The 20,629-nt window shown below is 40.8% G+C and overlaps 1 protein-coding gene across 3 annotated transcripts in view; it reads left to right on the plus strand.

Moving 5' to 3' along the window:
- Obi1 (ORC ubiquitin ligase 1) overlaps positions 1-20,629 on the plus strand; it is a 47,973-nt gene that overhangs the window by 12,696 nt on the left and 14,648 nt on the right. For all 3 annotated transcript variants that reach the window (XM_005070326.4, XM_040749748.1, XM_040749699.1), the window contains exons 2-5: positions 2,313-2,448; positions 4,403-4,494; positions 7,799-8,047; positions 13,408-13,496. In XM_005070326.4, coding sequence (XP_005070383.1) covers positions 2,313-2,448; positions 4,403-4,494; positions 7,799-8,047; positions 13,408-13,496 — 566 coding nt within the window. The remainder of the gene's footprint in view (positions 1-2,312; positions 2,449-4,402; positions 4,495-7,798; positions 8,048-13,407; positions 13,497-20,629) is intronic.

Genomic DNA, 20,629 nt, shown 5'->3' on the forward strand with positions numbered 1-20,629 from the left:
TCTCTTTGGGAAAACCCCAACTCTGGGTAAAACAAACTCTATTTTCTACGTAAGCCTGAGCAACTCAGTATTTGAAAAATGCACACCTACGTTAATTGGCCTTATATTGCATTCAGAACCACAAACTTCAAATAGGAACGAAGCAAAATTAATTAGTCCTGCTAAATACTCCTAATAAACTTGTCTTTTGCTTTTCACAATAACTGCTTTACCTTCCTTCTCTCAAATCTACATACTCTCCCCTTCTTCACTTTTTGCTGATACCTTACCCTCACTTTATATTTAAAGTGTAAGTTCCAACTGAGAAAGCTGGAACATTATCCCCTCCTTTCCCATCCTTAATTAATCATCTCCTTTCACATCAACCAACCTTGTCCTTGTTTTCACATGGAAGCTGGCTCTTCCTTCCTATGTAAGACAAAATCTGCCTGGTGCTCAAATTCTGTTCCCCTTTTTACTTCGTGGGAATTTTGCTGTCTCTAGCTATGATATCCCTACCCTCTCCATCACTGTGACATTACTAACTATGGCCTAGTTTGTATGCTTTCTCCCTACATCTGAGACTTGTCTGTATTTTCTATTTTCATCATTCATCTCCTATCAGGCTCCTGTGTTTCTGTCCCCATCATTTGCTGAGAAACTCTTTTTTAGTAGTAAGTCATTTCATACAGTTAAATGCTTCCTGACATCACAGGCCTTATTCTCAGCTATTCCAGATGTCCCTCTTGTACTTGCTAAGTGTCCCTTTCCTCTCACCACCCGCCTGTACCAGGAATCTGCACCATCCTGTGGTTTTAGATGCTGTTATCTTTTATCCCAGTGACCTCAGAGCCTCTGTTGCCATGCTTAACCGCTTAAAAGTGAGTTTGATGTAAGAAACTTGACCTGAACAAAGTATGACTTTCACTACATATAAAAACTCTTCCTCCTGTCATTGGCACTTCAGTAAATAATATGCCAACGAGTGCATTTGATCAAAACTGTCTTTATAGGTCGGGGGATCTCTTTAACCTTTATTGCATGACTGAATACATAGAAAATTCTGTTTGCTTGTGAACTGTTTCACCGGTTGCTTTTCCCTAGTTGCCCTTATTTACTGTGTGTAGTTGTCTTCAGAATTGGCTTGGGTAAGCTTTAGAGGCATGGCAGGCATGGTGCTGTGGAAGTAATTGAGAGCTACATCCTCACCTGCAGGCAGGGGTGGGGGGCTGGGCCTGGCTTGGGCTTTTGAAACATCAAAGCCCAGTAACTTACCTGTTCCAACAAGGCTATTCCTCCTAATCTTTCCAAACAGTTCCACTCCGTGGTAATTAAGCACTAAAATATATGAGCCTATGGGAGCCATTTTTACTCAAACCACCACAGTTACCATTCTAAGCTAGCTCCTAGTCTAAGGAAATTACTTCCATCACTATTGGGCTTCTTAATCTTGGAGTACAAGGTAGTTTTAAAAATACTGCAGTAGTATGTGAGTGGGAAAGGGGACTATGGTATGAATACAGTGCTGTCTCCCTAAAAATTTTATGAACAAAAGAATAAAATTAGAACATCCATGAACATAATATTCATAATAGGAATTTCCAATCATGTGAAGAGAGGAGAAAAGAGAAAGAAAGGGAGTTATGTGGTGAGATCGGAAACAAGAAACTTGGTTCCCTCCAACACATAGTCTCCCTCCTAAATGTCCTGATTCCCCAGTCCCATTATATCAGGGAATGAGTGGTGGCAAAGCACATCAGAGTCACCAAGGATCTTGTCATGCTTAGTAGGTGGTTGTTGATACTCCCTGGTGTTGTGGGATTCGCTGAAGGATTTAAGCATCAGATTGATGGTACTGGCCTATGATTCCAACAGAAAATAGGCTGAGGAAAAAGGCCCAGAGTTAGTGAGCAGAAAGCCTTACCATTCTGACTAGGAATGTTGAATACATAATAAGCTTCTCAGCCAGGTGGTGGCACACACCTTTAATCCCAGCACTTGGGAGGCAGAGGCAGGGGGATCTCTGTGAGTTCACACCAGCCTGGTCTACAGAGTGAGTTCCAGGGCAGCCTCTAAAACCAGAGAGAAACCCTGCTTCAACCACCACCCCCAAAAAATAAGCTTCTCAGTTGCTCTGTCAGTTAGCATCTCTGTCATACAAGAAACGGTGTGGTTAAGAGAAGCATCGTTTTTTATATTCCTAAGTGTTCTCTCTCTACCTCTTCCTCGGCTAAACTTGAAAGGAACAAATTGTTTGCTCTAAACACAATTATATTGGGAACCCAATTATGACAGTTGCTCAGTACTAAAGTAACATTCCTTTTTTCCCACAGGTCCGCCAACCTGTTGTATGCACCAACAACCATGTGTTTTGTTCCATCTGTATCGACTTGTGGTTGAAGAATAACAGCCAGTGTCCAGCTTGCAGAGTTCCTATCACTGCAGAAAATCCTTGCAAAGAGATTATTGGTAAGGGTCTATCTTATATGTACCTAAGACAACTTATAAACAGTGTTTGTTTGGGGAAGACTGATATAAAGTTTTCATTGTTACAGATTAACTTCATATTGGATTTATTAGTAATTATATATAGTCTATGTAGTGCAAAGAACCATGAAAGATCTGAAATAACCCGAATGCCCCATGCCTCTTACATTAGAAACTGCAAGTGAACAGAAATATTAATGTTTTAAGGTCACAGGTGCAAAGAAGGGAAAAGAAAGGACAGAGAGTATTAGAAAGAAAGTGAGGAACTCTGAGGACGGCTTGATAAAGCTGGTTTTGAGCAAGGAAGTGGTGTGCCCCGAAGTATGCTTTAGGTATGTTGCTTGGGTGGTGATGTGGGGCCTGTACTTTGGAGGCTAGACAAAATTTAGAGAGACAGATTGGAGACTCTGGTCCAGTCAAGGATAAGGTGAAGCCAATTGTAGCATGAATAATAAAAACCCAGAGACAGATAATGGCATTCGAGCTGAAGGTCAGAAAAGCAAAGCAAACAACCACTAGAGAGTTCTAACCTCTACCAAGGTTGGGGCGATCCTGTCCTCAGCGTGATTGGAGACTGAATGCCACAAGAGTACTGAATACCCCAATGAGACACTGAGCTCCTGTCTTATGTATCTCTCTAGTGCTGGGATTAAAGACTTACACCACCACTACCCAGCTTCTGTGGCTAACTAGTGTGGTTGCTGGGATTAAAGGTTTGTGCCACCACTGCCTGGCCTCTGTGGCTGTAGCTTTGCATACTGGTCTTCAGTCAAGCTTTATTAGATCATAAACAATATATCACCACAGCTAATTAAGGTTTAAAAGAAGAAAATTAGTGCCATATTAGGAGAGGCAAGAGGAGTTTCAAACCAGAGCTAGGAAAATAGCACATTCAGAGAGACTCCTTCATTTTAGTTTGGTTTTTCTTTAGTAAACATTACAAGTGAGTCTATAATGAGCCACAGGTGGACACAGCCTTTCAGAAAACTTGAGTAGTTGTAGTGGTCTAAACTTAGGGGAAATTGTCTTATACACTGTTTGGGGTGGAAATGGAAAGGAAAAGACTGAGTGGGACTTGGGGATCCAAAGCTTCTGTTACGGCCACAGGGGTGAAGTCATACTTACACTTACCTTCAGCAAGGAGTCAGGTCCTTGTGTAGGATGAGAACATTGATAATTAAACTAGTTTAATGCTTGTCCTTAGCTTTTCATTACCTTTCTTACTGCCTTATTCATTCCTATCTAAGTAGTATGAATGAACTCTCTGGAATAAATAGTTTGTTCATCCTTGCGTTTGGATAGACTGTCCTGAAAAAGAACATCTATAAAATGTTTTTGCTATTGTAACTGCAAAGGCAGTAGCCCCAGTATTAGTTCAGAATTCATATTGGGTATATTTCTCACAAGTTGGGGTACACAGCTAATCAGTCCTTTGTAACTGGGTCATTGGAATCAGTGTGATTGTGTTACCAGTACCCATAATTGTTTTAATTAACAGTTGTTTTCAATTTGTGGTATTCAAAATTGATAAATTAATCCTATGTAGCCTCCTCTTCCATCTCTATCGCATATTTTCCTTTTCATTTCCATTACAGTGTTTAAGACAATTTCCCCTAATTTTAGACCACTACAACTATTCAAGTTTCTGCAAGGTCTGTCTACCTGTGGCTAATTATAGACTCACTTGTAATGTTTACTAAAGAAAAACAAAAACTAACCCTTAAAGTAAAAATAAAACACCAGGAGTCTCTCTGGACTTGTTATTTTCCTAGCTCCTGTTTGGAACTCCTCTTGCCTCTCCTAATGTGGCACTAATTTTCTTTTTAAACCCTAATATGCTTCACATTATCCTCAACTGGGAAGTTATGTAATACAGTATGAAAAAGGTCCGTTTTCATTTTGCCCAAGCAGCACTGAGGATTGTTTTTCCCTCCAGGAGGAACAGGTGAAAGTGAACCTTTGCTGAGCCCTACAGTCAGGAAGCACCTTCGGAGAACACGACTGGAACTGCTCCACAAAGAGTATGAGGTAACCGTCACTGCTCTCCTGGGATTTCTGCAGTGAGCATACGGGAGAAACCAGCCACGCCCCATACATCTTAGACCCTGGTCCTCCAATTTGATCTTTTTATTTGTTTCGGGTCTTTTCTTGGAAGGAAGGGTTGTTTGGTTTCTGAGAGCCTTGTGATCCTTGAGATTACACACATACACCCCCGTGCCTTCTCTGAAACCTTCAGTACTATTCTAAACGTATTCGATGAGTTCTTCCTTTTCTACTTCAAATAGAAAAATGGTTTTATGTAAGTAAAGGACGCATGACTAGGATTTCATAGAAATGGAAACAATTTCCTTTTTCTTTAGCATTGTTTTCTAATGTGTGATTTTTACTCTGTGTGTGTTTTGTTTGCATGGGTGCCTGTGTGTCATCTGAGTGCCTGGTGTCTGAGGCTGGAGAAGGTGTTGATCACCTGGGACTGCCATGTGGGTGCTGAAACCAAGCCCGGGTTCTCTAGAAGAGCAGCCAGTGCTCTTAGTCACTGAGCCAGCTACCTCTCCAGTTCCCTGTCTTTAAAACTGTGTGTATGTGTGTGTATTGTTTGTTTAATAAGTTGTACCTCTACCAGTCATTTTGTATTTGTTCCTTTAAAAAATGAGCAATTAGATTAATTAATTGAGTTCCCTAAGTGGAACTTGTTACTACCTATAGATGGACTGATGATTATAAACATGACCAATTCTGGTACACTAAATAAATGTTATGTCATCTGCTAGCTTAGGGATTTCAGTGTGAAATATGTTATTTCTAATTTTTGTCTAAAGGTAAATAAACAGACTGATGATTTACAGTGAATGTGGAATTGTTACAAATGAATTCATGCTTCTGGAATAAATACACTTTTGAATGTTGTCATTTTATCTTCACTAAAAGAGGGGTATAGATTTTATAATATATACATATGTGGGTGTACATGTATATATTATATTTGCTCTAGTGTTACAGGAAATAGTTGAGGAAAGGCTTTTTGTGGGGTGCAGCATACACAAAGAGAAAGACCCTCTGCAAAGCCAAGGGAACTTGTGAATCTGAAAATTTTAGTCTTTTTCTCATGGGCTGGGGTTTTTTTGAGACACTGAAGGTTTTCACCACCTAATTTAGGGTTGGTCAATTTGAAGAAAGACAGAATGACTGATTGGCCCACAACAAATATTTATACTACTATATAAATATAGTATAATAGAAAGTATCTTTAAATTAAACTCTGCACATGGAAACTACCCCAGCTTCCTCAAACATTTTAATACATTGGGGCATAAGTAATGGAATAAATGTTCATTGCTACATCATATGTTTTTCACATTTATTAATATATCAATGTTTGTTTATTCATTGATATATTGATTTAAAGAATGTAGCTTGTTATCCTGAGTATGGTGGCACATCTTTAATTCCAGTACTTGGGAAAAAGAAGAAAACAGAGGCAGGCAGATGTCCCTGAATTCATGATCTGCTTGGTCTACCTAGTGAGTTCCAGGACAGCCAGAACTACAGAGAGCAGTGGTTCTCAACCTTCCTAATGCTTCGATCCTTCAATACAGTTTCTCATGTTGTGGTGACCCCCAACCATAAAATTATTTTGTTGCAACTTCATAACTGAAATTTTGCTACTGTTAGGAATTATATGTAAATATCCTGTAAATATATGTAGGATATCTGATATGTGACACCTATGAAAGGGTTGTTCCACCCCAGGTTGAGAACCACGGACACAGAGACCTTGACTCAGAACCAACAAACAACAAAAATGTTGGGTAGGGGAGAACACAGCTTCTTTTAGAATGCTTTGAAATCTGTGGTAATTTACTAGTAAATAGTACTGTGACAAATCTAAAATGCACTTTCCATAATTAATAAATGTCATAGTACTAACACAGGTCCTTGACTTAAGTCTGTTTTCTCTTGCTTTAAAATCAGAACATCTGAAACTGGTTTATGCTTTTACAGGTTAATGTTAAAGCATTATCAAAATGATGGTGGAGAAAACGAGATGAGAGAAGAAAGTGCCAGAGATCCTTTTGTTTGTTAAGTCAGGAGCCCATTCACTGATAAACTAGATATCAGCATTAACCCATTCATGAGGGCCTTGTGGCCTATTCACATGTTGATGTTTCCTCCTTGTGATGTTATCACAATGGCAGTTACATTTCAGCAGGAGATTGGGAGGAACATTCAGACAAGCACTGACTTTTAGAGTTTATTTTCTGTTAGAATTTTTAACAGCCTCAGATTAAGAAGAATAAATGGTGTTACTCTGTGCCTCTGCTTCTTGCTCAGGATGGTTGGCTACATTGGTCGATGAGAGTTGTGGGAGCAAAAGTGAGGATCAGGTAAAGATAGCTGTGGGTGCAACAGAGACAGCCTCCAGGAGACAGACTTAGGTGAATCAGCTCAATTTTATTCAATAGTATAAGGAATATATAGGATTGGAAATCCTCGGGACAAACCCAGATTTGCTTAAGTGGTAGGCTCCAATCACCAGGCTTTGTGTGTGACAGTAGGGTCCTATCAAAATGGCTAGAGCACTTGCCTAATTACCATGTGGGTCATCAGGAGAAGAGCACTTGCTTGGAACTGTGTCAAGGGTCACCCTTGAGATAAGTCAGGCATGTCCTCCAGTTAAGGCTAGGTAAAGAGCCAGAAGCTTTCACTGGAGGGGAGGGAGTCTTCCATGTTGCTGAGCATAGAGAAAGCTGCCAAGCTGTGGTAGTCTTCAGCCTCTGATCAGCAAAGCCTTCCAGAAGAACCTGCCCCAGATGTTTGCAGTCACACTCAGAGCAAAAGCAGTTCCAGAGTAGAGAGGCAGATATTTGGCATGGCCTGACTAATGGTGCAAGACCCACTACTGCTATTAATCTGGAACAAAACGTGGAAGGGTTTCGTTTCTTTCCTACTTCAGATATACAAACAAAAGTATAAACAAATTCTGGTTACATTTTCTGTAAAGCAATTAACGCTTCAAGTTTTCCTTCTGAATTGGAATCTACTTTTTTTGTTGAAATTCTTGTTTTTTACTTTTTGACGATATCTTAAAGGTTGGCATTTATAAAACCAGAGCTGTCTTTGAATTAAAATGTTAGTGTGGTACCAATTTTTATGAGAGTCAAAAAACATTTTGAGAATTTAGACTGACTTTTTCCTTGCAAAACTGTTAACATATATAAAGGGCCCATGTATGTATAAAAATTTGAGTATGATATTCAAGAACACATTGACTGTGGCTTAGCATATACAAGCTTTAGTCCATAACTAACTACTGAATTCCATACTCTTTCAGGACGAAATAGATTGTTTGCAGAAAGAAGTGGAAGAACTGAAAAGTAAAAACCTCAGCTTGGAATCACAGATCAAGACTATTCTGGATCCTTTAACCCTGATGCAGGGCAGCCAGAGCGAAGACAAACAGCCTGTGGCAGACACTCCAAGTAAACTTGACTCAGAAACAGTAGCAGAGTGGAAGAAAAAGCTCAGGACAGCTAACGAGATCTATGAAAAAGTGAAAGATGATGTGGACAAGTTAAAAGAGGTAAGCTGCAGTCTTGGGGGGACACCTATGGTGGTTATTTTTGAAGTTCTACAATATTTTAAGTACTTTCACAAGTATAAATAGCCATGTACCTTGACTCACCATTAGCTGCTTTGTGAGAGCAGGACAAAACCCTGGATGAGCATTTACATGCAATGGGAAAACGTTGTCTCATTAGCTGTCATTAGCTGCCGAGAACTATCAGGTGGTTTCATTTGTGACTATAATTGGAGACTCAGTAGTGCTTGTATATGAGTGCTTCTGGAAGAGTTACATCGGTTAAAAGGATGTGTTTCTGCCCCCCCCCCACACTCCCTGTGGTTTGCCTTAATTTTTTTTAAGCTTACAGCCGTGGCTGCTTTGTGGTCATTGAAGCAAACATCCCATTCCCTGCTTAGCAAAGAAACATTTATTTGCTTGTTTTTTGAGGCAAGATCACACTACATAGCTGAAGATTGTCTGGAACTTGCTATGTAGCACAAGCTGGCCTCAAACTAACCACCCTCCTGCTTCAGACTCCTCCTAGTATTAGGATTAACAGTGTACCCAGCTGAAGAAAAGATTTTAACCATACCTTTCCTAGCACTACCATTGTGTGATTTTGAAAGCTGAATATAAGTACATATTGAAAGTTTACTAATTCAGAGACAGCTGTGAGCATCTACTTTAAACCACTTATGCAGAAGAGTAATGTGGCATATGAGGCTGATTCATTTTCCTATTTGTCTATCTATCTAGCAAGATACAGAGAACATTAGTCCAGGGTGGGGAAGCAGACTTTTAGGATTTTTTTAAATCTAGAAAGGAGATAAAGATGCAATCCATTAACAGTAGTACAGTGACAGGTGTTGTATTGCTCTCTGGGACAAAGACCAGCCTCAAGCTTGACTTTAGAATTGTCTGCCCTGGAGTACAATAGTGCTAAATGGGTATGGTTTTACAGCACTTGTTTCTACAACCTCCCTTTAACCTATCTGTATTCCCTTAAATGCAGTTCTTGTTCTGAATTACTGTGTCTTCAGCCATGAAATCGTTAATGGCTCCGTATGACATTTTATAGAAGAACCACTGCATATTAGCGCTCATGCCTTCAGTGAGGTTAGGTTCAGAGAAACATCAGAGAAACTCAGGGCAAACCATTTTCCATATATAAAACAAGTGCTCTGTGATTCATAAAGGCCAGTGTGAAAGGCAGAGGAAAGCTGCTTTCAGAAGACAGGAAACTGCATACATACTTGCCTGCATTTTTTGAAGGAAGTATGTAGTTCACTTGTGAATGGACAGCCATAGTGTAAACGTGTTGCCTTTGTTAAAAGGTAAGACAAACTAAAGCAGGAGTTTCTCCTTTGACTTCCTTGTTTTTCTCTGAGTCACCAGCAAGCTGTGTATGGTCTCCTATAGTTACTAGATTCTTGGCAGAAATACTTCTTAGAGCATGACGCTCTATGCAGAATTCACTCTGGGCTAATATCACTATGAAGCATATATGAAAAGAAGGCTATGCAAAACACAGTTACGTTGATATTCAGTACTTATAGATATCCTAAGACATCACAGTTATTTGGGATATTTAATAAGCCTGTTTGGGGTACCCAGTGATATATTAGGTAATAAATTATAAGTGAGTAAGAAACATAACTACAGAAACAAAATGCAGATGTGAAGTACAAATAATGATCTGTGTCAGATGCAGGAAAACAAACTATTCAGTGAAGTAAAAGTTGGTATGAGCAAATGGACTTCTGATGCTGCCTGGAGTCAGTGAGTTGGGAAACATTGAGGCATCATTCCCAGTCAGGGTTGAGAATGGACAATAATTAAAGTCTGTGCTATCCTCAGGTACTATAAGTAGGCAGAACTCTACTGTTTGTAATCTTTATTTCCTTTTAATAGTTAAGAGATATCCAGCCTATAATGAGAAGTATTAAAAAGTCACAGGACTGGTGAGGACCTTCAAGCATACTGGTATGGTAGTAATATCAATATTAGGGCTGGGTGTAGGGAAGGAAGTCAGGTGACTTCTAATTTAAGCTTCTTGTCATCAAAAAATATTCACTAAGTGTGCCTCCCTTTATGGTGCTAAGCTTGGAAGTGTAATTCATTGTTGCTATGTATGAGGAAGTAAATGGCTTTCCTTGTATCTTCAGGGGGGTAATAATGGTGTCCATCAGTCACTTAACAAATTAATCCTCCACCATCCTGGTTAATGTGCATCCCTGACGGTGAGAAAGTATTCAGAGCCCAAAATGAACCTGCATAAGTTTGAGTAAAAGTATAGGCTACAAAAGAATGTTCTCTACCCGCCTTTCCTTGTTATTGTTGAGGTACAATTGTATGTAAGTAGGTAAGTAATACATTCTGGAAGTTAGTCAAAAACTTTGGTCTTTTTTTTTTTTTTTTTTTGCTAAATCTGTTTTAAAAACTTCTTAGGTTACTCTTTTCTTTTCCCTGACAGTAATTCTATGACTTGTTAACTACGAACATAAATGTTCTAACCATAGCATTTTCTTTGCTGGATGAGTAAGCTTGGTGGCTAATCTATAGAGTTTAATTTTGTTAGTACTATACAAATGCAGTAACAGAAATTTAAATGAAGGAGCTTTTAAGAAAAGTCTAAAGTCTAGACCAATGGAATCAAATTGAAGACCCTGATATTAACCTATACACATATGAACACCTGATCTCTGACAAAGAAGCTAAAACTATAAAATGGAAAAAAGAAAGCATCTTCAACAAATGGTGTTGGCATAACTGGATGCTGGCATGTAGAAGACTGCAGATAGATCCATGTCTGTCTCCATGCACAAAAAGTCCAAATAAGTCAACATAAATCCAGCCACACTGAACCTCTTAGAAGAGAAAGTGGGAAGTATCCTTGAACAAATTGGTAAAGGAGACTGCTTCCTGAACATAACACCAGTAGTACAGACACTGAGATCAACAATTAAGAAATTAAGAAGTTTCTGTAAGGTAAACAACACAGTCAGCAAGACAAAAAGGCAGCCAACAAAATGGGAAAAGGTCTTCACCAACCCCACATCTGACAGAGGGCTGACTTCCAAGAAGCTAGCCACCAAAATACCAAACAATCCAATTAAAAAGTTGGATGCAGAACTAAATAGAGAATTCTCAGTAGAGGAATCCAAAATGCCTGAAAAACACTTAAAGTGCTCCACATCCTTAGCCACTAGGGAAATGCAACTCAAAACATCTCTGAGATACTGTCTTACACTGACCAGAATGGCTAAAATCAAAAACACCAATGACAGTCTATGCTAGAGAGGATGTGGAGAAAGAGGAACACTCCTCCACTGCTGGTGGGAGTGGAAACATGTATGACCGCTTTGGAAATCAGTATGGTGGTTCCTGAGGAAAATGGCAATCAGTCTACCACAAGATCCAGCGATTCCTCCCTTGGGCATATACCCAAATAATGCACATTCATACAGCAAGGACATCTGTTCCCCTCTGTTCATAGCAGCATTGTTTGTAATAGCCAGAACCTGGAAGCAACCTAGATGCCCCTCAACTGAAGAATGGATGGAGAAAAGGTGGTACATTTACACAGTGGAGTATTAATCAGTGGAAAAATACAATGAAATCTTGAAATTCACAGGCAAATGGATGGAAGAAATAGAAGAAACCATGCTGAGTGAGGTAACCAAGTCACACAAAGACAAGCTTGGTATGTACTCATTCATACATGGATATTAGACATAATATTAGATATTAGCGAAGGACTACCAGAGAAACTAGGAAACAAGAAGGACCCCAAGAGAAGAACACTTGATTCCCTGAAGAAGGGGAGGGGGACAAGAACCCCTGAGCAAACTGGGAGCCTGGGGGTGAGGGTTGGGGGAGGAGAACAGGAAGACTGAAACAGGGGAGGGCAAGAAAGGAGATGCCTGGAGAGAGGGAGCCAGCACAGGTTTAGAGAGAGGTCTGGCACAGGGGAAATGGTAGGGGATCTACAGGGATGACTCCAACTAAGAATCTAGGCAGTGGTGGAAAGGCTGCCTTTGATGTCCTTCCCCTATAATGAGACTGATGACTACCTTGGTTGTCATCCTAAAGCCTTCATCCAGTAGCTGATCGAAGCAGAAACAGGCACCCACAGCTGAGCACTGAGCCACACTCCTGGAGTCCAGTTGCAGAGAGGGAGGAGTGATGAGCAAAGGTGTTAAGACACTGCTGGAGAAACCCTCAGAAACAGTTGACCTGACCTAGTGAGAGCATGGAGACCCTAGTCATAAAGCTGGGAACCAGCATTGGACAGAACCAAGCCCTCTGAATGTGGGTGCCAGTTAGGAGGCCTGGGAAGTCTATGGTACCTCTAACAGTGGAGCCAGTGTTTATCCCTAGAGCACAAATGGACTTTGGTAGCCCATTCCCTATGGAGGGATACTATGATACTATTGCATTCCAGATACGGGAAGGAGGGTCTGGGACCTCCTCCAAATGATGTGGTAGACTTTGATGATCCACCATGAATGGCCTCACTGTCCCTGGGGAGTGGGTGGGGAGGATGAGAGGGCAAGGGAATGGGGGATTGATATGTAAATAAGAGTGCTTCTAAAATAAAAAAATACTTTAAAAAAAAGGAAAATTCTAAAGTCTAAAAACACTGATCCTCCATTAGGCTATCTGACACTGAGCGGCTAGCTTCCTTCCCTCCTTTTTGTAACAGTCTATGTATTCCAGATGAACTACTGTATGTTTTTAGTAATTTTTAGGCATTGAACAAATCCAGAAAAAAAAAGTTACGCTTGAAGGACTCTTTTCTTACATATGTATGTCAAAGGACAATTACAAGCTTACTAGAAAATACTGCCCAAAATTTAAGGGTATTAGAAGTTGGAAGACAGAGAATAAGAAAGACCTATTAAAGAAAGAAGATCAGTACCTTACTTGTGCTAGATTTATCACTGGAGAGGTGTTTAAGTTGTAACCAAGAAATTAGTATTATGCTTTAAGAATTAACACTTTAGCATTAGTTTGTAAATTCTTGTGTATGATATAATCTTGTCTTGTTTAGAGCATTCAATTATGGAAAAATGAAAAGAAAAGTAATACATATATTTACCATTAGCATGGTCCCTTAGTGCCTTTGGGCTATCTAACTAGCACAGCTTCATTTCCCTGAGTAGAGGATTGAGGAAGTGCTTGGGGAATGGAGATTTTAAATGCCTCGCTGTATTTGCAGTTTCAAGATATTCCCACTGGTGATTTTATGTTTCTGAGGCCTGTGTCTGGTTGTCAGTTTTCCATATTGCTGTAAGAATACAGATGGCTAATGTAATAATTTTTACAAGGTACTTCTATGTTAGCTTATGTTAATTATCTTTAAACTCTTCTTTTAGGCAAATAAAAAGTTGAAGTTGGAAAACGGTGGCCTTCTGAGGGAGAATTTACGACTAAAGGCTGAAGTTGACAACAGATCTCCCCAAAAGTATGTATCTCACAGGGCAAGATGTCTGCTTGTCTTTTAAATGACTCTGATGGCTTGTGATTCCCATCTGACTTATCATTTAGAAAAGTTGAATGTTTCTGAAAGTCAAGTACAAGTCTTGATTTCAGTTGAGGCTAATGTAGAAAACAGGATTTCATTCTAAACACTTCTCATTTTTTGATGTATAAGAATGTTGTTTCATGTTACCTAAGACAAATGAGTCTTTGCTTGGTTTTACATGCAGCTATTTACAGTACTTATGAACCCTGAGATTAAAACAGTACCCTTTACCTATTTTCTGACATGCTCTTGATAATGGTTAATTGTCCATATAATGCCTTCTCTGTCTCATAAAATAAGATGTGATATAAATTACTACTCCCAAGGCAGGGGGGAGGCACAGAGAGATTAAACCCACCTATTTAAATCTGCTTGGTAGTAATCATTTGAACTCAGTACCACCCCAGATTCTGAGGACTTAGCAACTACAGGAAAAAGATTTGTCTGAAATAAAATAAGGCGTTGTCCACTAAATCTTGGACTGCAATTTTGAAACTGTAAAGAAATGAACTGACTCTTCTTTTATGATGGTGGAGTCTTCAGTCTGTGGTAGAAGTTAAGTTTTGGCCTGCTTAGTATTTAATTTGATGTGTCTATCTAAAGTGGTAAGAAAGAATGAGGAGCTAAGGGGGGAAGATGGAAAAGAGATGCGAGCACTTTTGGAGTCTTCACTTCCCCTCCCCAGCAGGAAATGGTCAAGTGAGGAGGCAGTGTGGTAGCCAAGGTATGCAGCTCTGAAGGACGTGTATTGGAATGCCACATTTCCTTGCTGCTGGCCTCGAGACTTCATGTTTCTGTTGTAAGAAGACAAAGCAGGAATAAGTAAATAATGGACATGTATCCTGCCAGAGAAGAAACAGCGCTTGTTGAATACAGTGTGGTTTAGGCAATGGTAAAGGAAAACCCTAACTACACAGAAGGGAGATTACAAACCCGTGGAGGAGAGGCAGAACTTTTACTCTGCAGTGTTCCCTTCTCCCATGCTCTCTGGTCCTGCTTTTCTTTCCCGTCTGACAAATGAGGGAAATAAGCTGGGGAAGGGTTGCTTGTGTGTGGGCTTGAATCTCTGCTGTTGGCAGTTCGCCCTGCCAGTCACAGTAATGCTTGTCCATTAGCCGTTTCCACAGTGCACTGAATGGAATGAAAGCTATCTTCTCTGTAGCTTTTATTTCTTGAAAAGTTGCCCACCAGATTTCAAGTTTAATGCCAGCCACAAAGATGTGTGCTTTTAAATATCCATGACTTCTATGAAATAAATAAGTGGCGAGCCTCACCTGAGGAAATATGACCTCTGTGTCCTTGCAAACAAACAGCCACACATGAATCCAGCAGCACTGAAGCATTTGCCATCTTTAACATATTTTCCTTCTTCTCTTCACGGGAAGGGAACAGTTGTACTTGAACAGTGATTTGAGCTGACGCCTATTGCAGATCAATTTGCAAAGTACTGATGTATTAAATGCATTGCAAGTGATTGATAACCTTGCGTCCTCTGCATCACAACCCTGGTGGATTCTGAGAAAAGCTGATCACAGCTGAAAGACCCAGATGTGGTTCACTGCAGAGTACTTATGTTTGTGTGCAAAAGAATATGAGGTTTCAAGAATTTAACAGTATGTGCAGCCATCGAAACTCCCCCATTCATTTTTCTCTGCATAGACCATGATTTCTTTCCAGTTTAGTTGTTAAGTCTAAAGGAACACTTCTCACACTGTAACATGGTGCTATTCTCTGATTTGTCCCACAACTTGAGCATCTGAGTCACACAGAGGAGGGCACGTCAGACACCAGAGGAGAAAAGAATTAGGAAGGTGTATTAGTCGTCTCAGGCTTCCAGAACTAAATACATACACAGTTTGACTTAAATAGTAGATTAACTTTTTCATGGGGACTAAAGGCTGAGAACAAGACTTGGCAAGTTCGTTTCTCATATGAGCTCTCCTTCTGACTTACTGACAGCAACCTTTTCATTATGTCTTCCAATAGTAAAGATGGGAGAATGAAAGAGTTTGTATCTCTCTTCTCTTTCTAACAACACTATTCTATAGGCTTAGACCTCATCCTTTAATTACCTCTTGAAGACCTTCTTTTCAAACACAAGCACACTGAGACAGAGGGCCTCCCATAGTCTGTGGCTGACTCCCCCATTGAAAACAAGGGAACTTGAGCATTTATATTGGTATCTAGTAAAATAGTTTCATCCTTTAGAAGGAAAAATTGAGTTACCATTTGTTTTGGTTGCGCTGTCTTTCTGTTTTGTCCTTGATCCTCTGTTATATCTGATTGCAAAGTGTACCGGAGACTTTGCTATCCTTAACTGTAGCATAAAGTTCTCTTGAACATGTGAATGTTCCAGTAAGCACGTTCTCAAAGGGTTCAGTCATCCACTCTGCTTTTTCAGGAAATGGAGTCTTTATTTCCTTTTAGCATTTGTTTTTATTCTCCAATCATTATGCTAGGAAGAGAGCAGGTATTTGCATTCTCAGTTTGTCCTGATGGGACTTCCCAAAATAAATGTTCAGAGTTTGCCAGATGGTGGTAGCACACACCTTTAATCCCAGCACTCGGGAGGCAGAGGCAGGCAGATCTCTGTGAGTTGGAGGTCAGCCTGGTCTACATAGTGAATTCCAGGATGGCTAGTACTGTTACTAAGAAAACCCTGTCTTGAAAAACCCCCCCAAAAAATTAAAAAAAAAACAAAAACTGAATTTGTATTTTGTATAATGGTTTCATGACTTTCTTCTGTTTGAATGAAATTTAGAGTATATTCAATATTATATCTACTACATTTTACAGAATTTTAACTGGTGTCCTGGTTTTAATGCAAGTTGGTTGAGTAAATGAAAGAAGCACACAGCCCTGAGACTATTAAGTATCATGGCTATTTAAGAAAATGTTTATCTTGGACTTTTTGGACTGTTATAGCAAAATACCAATATATTAAATTGTTTACAAATCATAAACATTTATTTCTTACAGTTCTGGAGGCTGGGAAGTCCAGCACCGATGTGCTGGTGAGCTCAGGCTTAGATAAGAGTCCACTTTCTGACTCAGACAGCTGTCTTTTTGTTGTGTCTTCATATGGAAAGGAGGAGAAAGAGCATCCTTGGGCTCTTTTTCTGTCGCTGTTGGAGAACTAAAGTCCTCCATTGGCCCTTTCACCAAATGTCATTACAGCGCCCATCCCTTTCTCCAGGTGTAGACATGCATCACATTAGTGCTCAAAAAATAGTGACTTCTTTCTCAGAATCATCACAGGACGACTGTGTAATTTTACACCACTATATTATAGTCACTGTCACCTTACTTCCTGGCTAGCAAGACTTCCCCACATTTACAGTCTGCCTCTCCAAGTTCAAAGACTTATTTATTTGGTTTTGTTTTCTTGGAGGGGGGGTTGTTTTGATTTTCCAGACAGGGTTTCTCTGGATAGCCCTGGTTATCTTGGAACTCACTATGTAGACCACACTGGCCTCAAATTAAGTGACCTATCTGTCTCTGTATTCTGAGTGACAGGGTTGAAGGTGTGTGCCACCACCATCTGGCTCAAAGTCTTGTTCTTAGTCTAAGTATATAATGAGAAATATCAAGAGCACCACAGCCCCATATAATATAGAACAGGCACAAGCCAAAGGAGAAGAGGTTTTTTTTAAAACTTATATTAGAAACAATCTTGTTTTACATGTCAATCCAAGTTCCCTCTCCCTCCCATCTCCCCTGCCACCCACTGGTCCCTTGTCCCATCCCCTCTCTGCTCCCCAGAGAGGGAGAGACCTTCCATGAGGGATCTTCACAGTTTGTGACATCATTTCGAGAAGAGCCTAGGCCCTTTCCCATGTGTCTAGGCTGAGAGAGTATCCCTCTGTGTGGAATGGGCTCCCAAAGTCCGTTTGTAAACTAGGGATAAATACTGATCCACTACCAGAGACTCATAGACTGTCCAGGCCTCCTAACTGACACCCACCTTCTGGGTTGGTCCCATACTGATTTCCCAGCTTTTAGTCTGGGGTCCATGAGCTCCCCTTGTTCAGGTCAGCTGTTTCTGTGGGTTTCTCCAGCCTGGTCTTGACCCCTTTGCTCATCATTCCTCCCACTTCTCAACCGGATTCTAGGAGTTCGGTTCGGGCTTAGCTGTGGATGTCTGCTACTGGATGCAGACTCTAGGATGGCATATAAGGTAGTCATCAATCTCATTATCGGAAAGGGACATTTGAGGTAGGCTCTCCACTATTGCTTAGATTCTTAGTTGGGATCATCCTTGTAGATCTCTGGACATTCCCTGGTGCCAGATTTCTCCTTAAACCTATAATGGCTCCTCTCTGGACATTCCCTGGTGCCAGATTTCTCCTTAAACCTATAATGGCTCCCTCTATTATGGTATCACTTTTCTTGCTCTCCCTATTCTTCCCCTGACTCAATCTTCCTGCTCCCTAATGTCCTCTTCTCTCCCTTCTCTTTCTCCTAACTCCCTCTCCCCTCCCCCATCCTCCCAGTTTGCTCAGGAGATCTTGTCCCTTTCCACTTCTCTCGGGGACCATGTATGTCTCTCTCATAGTCCTTCTTGCTTCCTAGCTTCTCTGATGGTGTGGATTGTAGGCTGGTAATCCTTTGCGCCATGTCTAAAATCCATATATGAGTGAGTACATACCATGTTGGTTTTTTTGTGACTGGGTTACCTCACTCAGGATGGTTTAGGAAAAGAGTTTAATACTGAATCTTTCATATTTTCAGATTTCCTTTATTCCAAATTCTGTTCCAAAGCTGTGTCAGTAGGTATGGTTGCATTTGTTCTTCCTGGGGTTGGAACTCCTTAGTGATGTGAAGCATTTGCAAGTTCCCCAGTCTGTCACATAGGTCTTCCTGTGTTTGTGCTTTCTCCCCCCTTTCTCTCTTTCTAAGTACTTGTATTAGTTACCTTCCCATGACTGTGACCAAAAGTACTTGATAGGAACGACTTAGGATAAGAAAGACTTGTTTTGCTTTACAGGTCCTGAAATTTCAGCCCCCCAGTCAGAGGGCCGCTTGAGAGGCTCTGTCCATGTCAGTGGGATTAGGAGGCTGTTCTTATTCACACAGCATGGACCAGGAAGCAGAGAGCCAGACTGGAACCAGGGAGGCTTCATCTAGTAACCTTCTTTGAGCAGCCAGGCTCCACCTCCTAGGCACCTGCCAGGCTCTGTAGTCTTCACAGTAATGCCACAGAGACGACCAGGTACTTACAACATCAGCCTTTGGGATGCTCCATAGGTTTCTGTGACCGCACAGCCCTGCCGTTTGTAGGGTATGTGGCCTGTCATAGCCCAGCTCCATGAAAACTTTCCTTCATACTCATTCCACCGTTTTTCTGGCGTCTCTAAAATCTGGGTGTTTCCATCGCATTTAACCTCAAAGCTTGACACAGCATGTTCAGTCAAGGGATTCTCATAGAGAATGCAGCCGTATGGGTGTTTTTTGTGAAGTGTGGGTGCAAGCCTTGCATGTCTATAAAACAGTACCATATGAGCAACAGCAAGCTGTTGCCCGCTGAAAAGTAGTATGGCGCCTTGCACATGGAACACTCTCCACCTGAATGGCTATACCTGAAAAGTAGTATGGCGCCTTTGCACATGGAACACTCTCCACCTGAATGGCTATACCTGAAAAGTAGTATGGCGCCTTTGCACATGGAACACTCTCCACCTGAATGGCTATACCTGAAAAGTAGTATGGCGCCTTTGCACATGGAACACTCTCCACCTGAATGGCTATACCTGAAAAGTAGTATGGCGCCTTTGCACATGGAACACTCTCCACCTGAATGGCTATACCTGAAAAGTAGTATGGCGCCTTTGCACATGGAACACTCTCCACCTGAATGGCTATACCTGGGGAAGCATTTTACTGGGTGGCCTTGTTCTGGCAGGGGGGCCCCTTCAGCTTTCTATTTCAGATGAGTTCCAAATGCTTTTGCAGTTTTCCCTGGGACTTTCAATGGGAAGGCTAACACTTTCAGTTATTTCAGTTTAATGATACGAATCTCATTAACATCTACACTGAGACATTTTACAGCTTGAATTCTGTATTGTCCAGAAACTTTCTCTGACAAATAAATTAGACTCAGCCTCACTCAGAGTTTCAGGGTATAGGCAAAATGTAGCTAGAGTCTTTGTCAGAACATTGCCACTCGCATTCAGACCACCACAACATGTAACAGAGAATGAAGAAGAGGGTTGTTTCTTTGTCTGTGTGTACACAATTATATCCCCTGTACTCCGTCGTGTGCAGAAAACTTTATACTCTTGGTTTGGTTGTGTCCTTCTTAGAGACTTCACTACTCATCAAGTTGCTGAATAGAAAAAGAGTTTTACTATTTCTTCTCCTGTTCCACACCTGGCTGTTAGGTACTCTTTAGAGCATACTTCTCGGACCTACATTTGTAAGCTGTCATCTCATTCCCAGTAGCCTAGATAGACATAATTTCTTGTTCAACCTCACTGTTTGCTTCTTTTTCCTTGAGTTTCTCCTTTCTACTTTCTTGTTGCCTGAAAACTAGAGCATAAGCCTGATCTTCTTGCCCTTCTGGTTGATGACATTTGGTGGCTCCCAGTCACTTTCATAGTGAGGCTCAAATTTCTAGCTCAGCCTACAAGGGTTTGAGTGCTTGACCTGTAAGCGTTCTTGTGTTGTCTGCTGTGGTCCTGGGAGATCTCCCTGGGCTCACATTTCTTTTTGTCCTGCTGTACTTGCACACTCCTTCACTTTCCCTAGACGTGTCCAGTCGTCTTTGTTATTATTACAAGTTAATGGCCACCCACTCTTTGAAATCCAGCCCAGCCAGTGTTGCTGTCTGGCTAGGCAGGTAGTTCCCACAATTTCCCTAGGCAGAGGGATGCCTTCTTCTTGTTCTTCTGATTGTTCTGATACTTGTTACAGTAGTAGACATACCGATACAGATCAGCATGGTGACTGTCATGATAACCTGTTCTGCCAGCCCAGGGGCACTTAGATTTATTTCTAAATGCATGTATGTGTATCTCTTTACACTATATAAATGCGTGTCTGTATATTGCATGTGTAACAACGTCTTTCTCTGG

This window comes from Mesocricetus auratus, unplaced genomic scaffold, assembly GCF_017639785.1.
Source record: "Mesocricetus auratus isolate SY011 unplaced genomic scaffold, BCM_Maur_2.0 Super-Scaffold_2245, whole genome shotgun sequence".
NCBI classification, from domain to species: domain Eukaryota; kingdom Metazoa; phylum Chordata; class Mammalia; order Rodentia; family Cricetidae; genus Mesocricetus; species Mesocricetus auratus.